This window comes from Solanum dulcamara, chromosome 7 (genome assembly GCF_947179165.1).
Source record: "Solanum dulcamara chromosome 7, daSolDulc1.2, whole genome shotgun sequence".
In the NCBI taxonomy this organism is placed as follows: Eukaryota; Viridiplantae; Streptophyta; class Magnoliopsida; order Solanales; family Solanaceae; genus Solanum; species Solanum dulcamara.
In genome coordinates, this window is record NC_077243.1 from 9832178 (window position 1) to 9838499 (window position 6322).

At 29.6% G+C, this 6322-nt stretch overlaps 1 protein-coding gene across 1 annotated transcript; it reads right to left on the reverse strand.

The window, feature by feature from the left end:
- Positions 1 to 770: 770 nt before the first annotated feature.
- On the reverse strand, positions 771 to 5447 carry LOC129896837 (short-chain dehydrogenase TIC 32 B, chloroplastic-like). Its single transcript, XM_055972817.1, has 8 exons — positions 5260 to 5447; positions 3795 to 4026; positions 3620 to 3699; positions 2738 to 2894; positions 2499 to 2577; positions 1736 to 1823; positions 1374 to 1420; positions 771 to 1164 (listed from the first exon to the last, which is right to left on the reverse strand). The coding sequence occupies exons 1-8, from the start codon at positions 5387 to 5389 to the stop codon at positions 982 to 984; spliced, it is 996 nt and encodes a 331-aa protein (XP_055828792.1). The 5' UTR covers positions 5390 to 5447; the 3' UTR covers positions 771 to 981.
- Between the last annotated feature and the right edge of the window lie 875 nt (positions 5448 to 6322).

The window sequence follows — 6322 nt, forward strand, 5'->3', positions numbered from 1 at the left end:
TTTATCTTTTTAGTATGTTCAAAAAAGAATAATTTCTTTCGATATTCAGAACTAATTTAACTTAGAACATTGGGATTAGTGTTAAGTAGCGAAATGTGTAGGAAAGTCTCTAAAATTAACCTCCCTTGTGATTTATAGGCATACATATGTCCAGTGCTCCATTAAAAAAAAAGGAATAATTGTCTAATACGTCTCATTTTAGTTGTCATGTTGTACTTTTCAAAAGTTAATTTGACTAATTTTTAAAGTTAAATTATATTACTTTAACTCAATATTATAAAGTAAAAAATTAGATATTCAAAAACTATACGAAAAGTACTATAAGTTACAATTTTTTTCATATCAAAATGATAAAAAAATATATCTTAAAATGTTAGTCAAAGTTTATATAGTTTGACTCTCAAAAAGAAAACATAACAACTAAAATGAGACGGAAGGAGTAATAAAATTGGATGGATTGTCTAATTGTGGACAATGCAAAAGAAAGGAGATGCATTTGATACCCTTTTAAGGTAGTTGTATACATGTTGGTCGCTTGTTTCACTGACTTAACTATCCTGAGATTATAATTTTTGAACTAATTTATCCCATTCAGGAAGTGAGATGAAAAAAAAATCTAAGTTAAATGAGACATAATACACAGGACAAATTTGTATCATCCAATCAAATGCGATATAAATTTTATCTCAAATTTAATCGTATCATATCCCGCGTACAAAGAATTAAGGGGGAATTTGTGGTACTTGGATATTGACTAGAAAAGGTGAAAATGTGTCGTAGCCCATATAGAGTAATGGGCCACTAAAAGAAGAATCTTCATTATTCCACTAACATTTGTACTCCATCAGTTAGCTAACAATTGGAGGGACTACTACTTGTATCATATTTTCTTCTATCATCATATTTTGGATATACAGCAAAAATTGTCTATTTATTTATATGTACATTCTCCCTTCTTCCCAAAACATTTTTTTTTAAAAATCAATTTACATGCGGAAGAAATCTTCTATGGATGAGAACACGAGTACCCTTCCAAAGTTTATGAGCTTCAGTTTCATCATTTGCTAAAACAGAAGAGTGACTTTCATTACAGTCTGCAAAGTACTTCCCACTCATCCCTTCTGTTTGTGGGCTCAATGCTACATAACATGTGGTTGCTGCACCCTGCCATACCCAAAAAAAAACAAAAATTGACCTCATCATTGTTTTTTACTATAAAATAAATTATTATTAATTTTGAATTTTTGTTGGTACTTATGGAGGGTAGTGGGATGATTTATCTTCTCATTATTTGAAAAAAAAAGTAGATGGGGAATGTAATGGTAAAGGATATATTCAATAAGAGTAGAAGAGACAAATATATATGGACAAACCTGTGATGTTGACTTTAGAAGCTTTGATGCCATAAAATAGAGAGAATCTGTTTATGTTTTGTAAAATGGAAGTCAGTAAATATAGTTATCAGTGTTTGGTATGAATGGAAAATGTTTCCATGGAAAAATAAGTGATTTTCTCATAAATTTTCTCATGTTTAGTAAGTAAATAAAGAAATTTCCTTTAGAAAATATAACGTGACAAATTAACGAACTTTGGCAAGTGGGGTGTGTGGAGCCACTGTGTGTAGGAGGGTGGAAACCATTAGTATTTTTCAAACATGGAACCATATTTTTGAACATGAAAAAATTAAAAAATATTTTTCTACGCTAAATGAAAAAGGGAAGACAAAAAGACATACCAGTGATAAAGCCTTTGTGATCTCTAATAATTCCAGTTTTTACAATTCCAGGATGGACTGCATTGATAGTTACATTTGCATTTCTTGCCTGTTCCATCCCAAGTAATTACATTTTCAGTATTGCAACTATACAACTATATAAAGACAAAATACAATATTTTTTAAATTTTTTTATGGTGACCAATGAAGGAAAAAGAGTACATTTTGTCTACAGTACTAATAGTGCAAATAAAGTTGGCATGTTTCTAAATCCAATTCCCTAGTTTCTTACATGTCTTTGAATTTTGGCATATAATTTATATGTGAGTTGTCTAATCAATGATATAACTGAGATGTTAAGAAAAACAGCTTAGTACAAATTAAAATCCATTTACATGATTAGATCTGCCTAATTACCACGCACAAAAAAATTATTCCTTAATTGACTATGTTTTGATTGCTTAACTAGAGGGCTAACCACTTTTAAAACTGATTATGTTTTGATTGCTTAACTAATTGGACATAATAATCTTACATTGGCAGAATACATAAGCTGCCCTTAAATTTAATTAGTTGGAATTTTTGTTACATGCCTGAACTAAGGGTTGTACCTATTTTAAGTGTAACGCACAATGTTCACATTCTCAGCATACATCAAAAATGTTCCATTAGGTACATTTCTTGATTCAAATGTCTAAATAAATAAAAAATCAAGCAATTTTAAGAAGTTGATTGTGGATTCTATCTCGTTTTTTGTATCGTACTCCACTATATAATTAATTACCTTTAGCTGTCTTGACAATTCCTTGGCATGTAAAATGTTGGCTAATTTTGACTGAGCATATGCACGAGTACCATTATAACTGTGTGGAAGACATTATATACCAAGTTAGAATAAGTAATGACTCTTGTATAACGACGACAACAACTTACTCAGTATAATCTCATAAGTAGGGATCTGGAAAATCTTGTATAACAAGTGATGAAATATTTGATAAATGGTAGGAGGATTATAATACTTACTATTTCTTAGGATTGAGCAATTTAGAGAAGCGGAGTTGATCTTTTTTAACCCAATTATGAACTACTGAAGTAACATTCACTATTCTTCCTTGAATCCCAGTGACTTCTGCTGTCTCCACCATTTTCTCTAATAACAACTCTGTCAATAGAAAATGACCTGACAAACAATATAACATTCATTTAATTTCTTGAACTTGATGAGTCAATCCACCTACACGTCTTGCTTTTTATCGTTATATCAAGAGTTACATACTCTACATATTGTTTGACGTAAAACGGATAGTGGATTTGTTTCTGTGTCATACAACTTTAGAGATTAACCGAGTATGTAGCTACTTTGTTTAACTTTTATTTCTAATGCCCCTTTCATATTATATACACTAGCTAGGCGCTAGCTATTACTGTCGGATTCAAAATTTAATGGATTAAACCTTTAGGATTCTTATTAATAAACTTGTTGCACTTTCGAAACTATATATGGGTTTAGAATTCGATATTTATTTACATTTTTTAGTTCTCCAATTATTCTCGTAGATATCTATACTATGTATCTAATTTAAAAAGTACATTCGCCGTTTATGATCGTTTTTACACAAACTTTTATATTATCATAGTAATTTAATCTGTTGTAGATTGGTGTATGTTACTCGTATTATTTTCCGAAAGCTTTTACAACAACGTACTCAGTGTGGTGTGTACTTTGAACTACCCCTACCTTGAAAGGTAAAGAGGTTGTTTCCAATAGATTCAATAACTTTTTTTTCCTTTTAATTTCACTATACACATATAGTTATCCTAAGACGACCTAATATAAAGCAGTTTTTCACTCCGTGAACTCAAAAAGAATATATATGGTCCCAAAGTATGGGTAGAGATAGTTACCTAAGTAGTTTGTAGCAAAAGTCATCTCAATTTTGTCTTCAGAAAACTCCAATTTCTGTGAAAATTTCCCTGCATTATTTCTACATGACAAACATTCAAACCAATCATTATTAAATTAATTAAATTTTTTTCTAAAAAAGGCACAAAAAGGAAGTTAAATAAATAAACTACATACATGAGAATGTGAAGAGGGAGTTGTAATGACAAGAACTCAGCACAAAATCTTTGAATAGAAGCAAAAGAACTTAAATCAATCTCTAATAATATAATTTGTGCCATGGGAGTCTCTTTTTTTATAAATTCCTTCACAATTTCTGCTTTTTTTAAGTCTCTTGCTGGTATAACTATTCTTACACCCCTTTTTGCTAGTACTCTTGCTGTTTCTGCCCCAATCCCTGATGTTGCGCCTGTAATTTTTACAAAAATTAATTAAGTAAAAATAAAATTAATTAATGTCATGATGATTTGTCTAATCTTTTTATGACATACTACTAAATTAGGTTTCTATATTGGATCCTGCACTTATGCATGGTGATTAAAATATTAAGAATTGTAGTGGGGGTTGTTATTCAAGTATTTTAAATGTAGGAACTTTTCTATGTTAATTAATTAAAGATCATGGCATATGATTAGTATTCAGTATTGTCCCAGATGGGAAATCTTATACATCTGACCAACAATTAACTAAGTAGATAGCTAGAGACAAAACTATATCTTCCTTCAAACAAAAAGAGCCACTAAAAAGAAGAACAAATTGAATAATTAATAAATTAATTAACCCTTAGCCCTCACTATTACTTTTTTTTTTTTGGAAAATTAATTGAAAGACTTTCTTAAAATGTGTGACATTGAAAAAAGTGAGGTACAAATTAGATAGTGTATGATGGATTTTGAATACCCTACATCTGAAAAAACTTAGGAATAAACACTGAAACATGGGCCATGAAAAGTACACAATGTTTATTTAAGAAAAGATGCTTCTTAATTTTTGGAAGAAAAAAAGTGTCTAAGAAAGTATTATACTCCCTCTTCCATGCCTCTTTACAATTTAACTATTTAAGGATTTATCATTTATGAGACGTTATTTTTTTTATAAAACATCTATAATTCAAGACAAATCAAAAGTCTCATACTGGAAAAATCAAATCCAAGAATATTCCTTAATAAGTTTGGTATATATAAAAGTTTGTTCAAAATTCTCCACAAAAAAAAAGAAGAAGAAGAGTTAATGCATGTCGACCAAAACCATGATGAATTTTAAATTGTTTAAGTCACACATCTCACAATATTTGATTATTCAAGAATTAACCACCCAAAATCTTGAAAGAAATTAAATCCATTTAATTTCCCAGTTTCTCTAACAATAACAACATCAACTAAAAGGAAAGAAACAAAAGTTTCAAGAAAAGGGAGAATATCAAAGAAACAATTATGTTTTTCTAAAGAATTCTTCCAAACATGCACGAATTAGCAAATACTGATAATTGCCCTATCAAGATTCGCTTTTGTTCTTGAATTGCCGGCTTATTAGTTAATTCTCTGACTGACGCAGAAGTAAATTGTCTATCCTTACAACCGTCTCGAAAAGTCAAGAACATGGCAAATTGAGATGAAAAGAAACATAATTTAAGAGTAATTACCGGTGATAATTGCAGTGAGTTGAGAATTAGAGTAATTAGAGAAATCTCTAGTGGCCTGTTCAGCAGTTGTTTTAGAACCATAACCACTTGGGCCAGCAATGCCAGCCAAATATTTGAGAGTTGCCTTCATTAGAGAAAAACTTGGAATTTTTGGACTGCAATATTGGAAAACCACGTATATATAATTATGTTCTATGAAAGCTTATGGAAGTCCATATATATACACACTATCTACCCCTTAATTATTAATATTGGATATTGTCTTTTATTAAATAATAATAATAATAATATTGGATATTGAGGGTGCACAGATCTTTTGACTACAACCAATTACAACAGATCCCTATTGTGTAGACTATATTGTCAGGATGAGACCAAAAATTAAAAAAAAGTTAGGTGGTGTCGTTGATTACTCCATCCGTCTCAAAATATTTATTTTTTAAAAAATTAATAAAAAGTAAATTATAGAATAATGACACATGCATACGTAAAGTAAATTAATATTAAATGAAGAGAAATTATATTTTATGATATAAATAAGAGTAAGATCATTAAAATTCTTTAAATTAATATTTTTTAAGAATGCGCAAAAGAGAAACACTACAGATAATTTAGATAGAAAAAATATTTGGTAATGATGTTTTTTGTGAAGCTTTATTGCATAGCACACGCACGTAATTATGTGAAAGTTTTCCTTTCTTACTTCTAATTATTATTGTCTGCCCTTATTAGTTTTGTGCTCCTTTATTTTTCCTCTCTTTTCAAATCATGTTTACTTTACTTTTCGTGAGAGGTGGAAAATTTGATGTTTCTGGGGTACTCTTTAATTTGTTGTTTCCAAGGATACTTTTTTTTCTCTTTTAAGTCTTCTTATCTTCTTATTTTTGTTTTATGATCATCTTAAGAAGTTATATAATGTGTTAGGATACTCTTAACGATATACATGAATTTCGGGAAAAACTATATGATTTTAATCCATAACGAATAATGTCACTTAATATATACTATTAATTACATATTTGGGTCAGCTTAGCCTAACAGATAGTGCCAGTGGATTTATTGG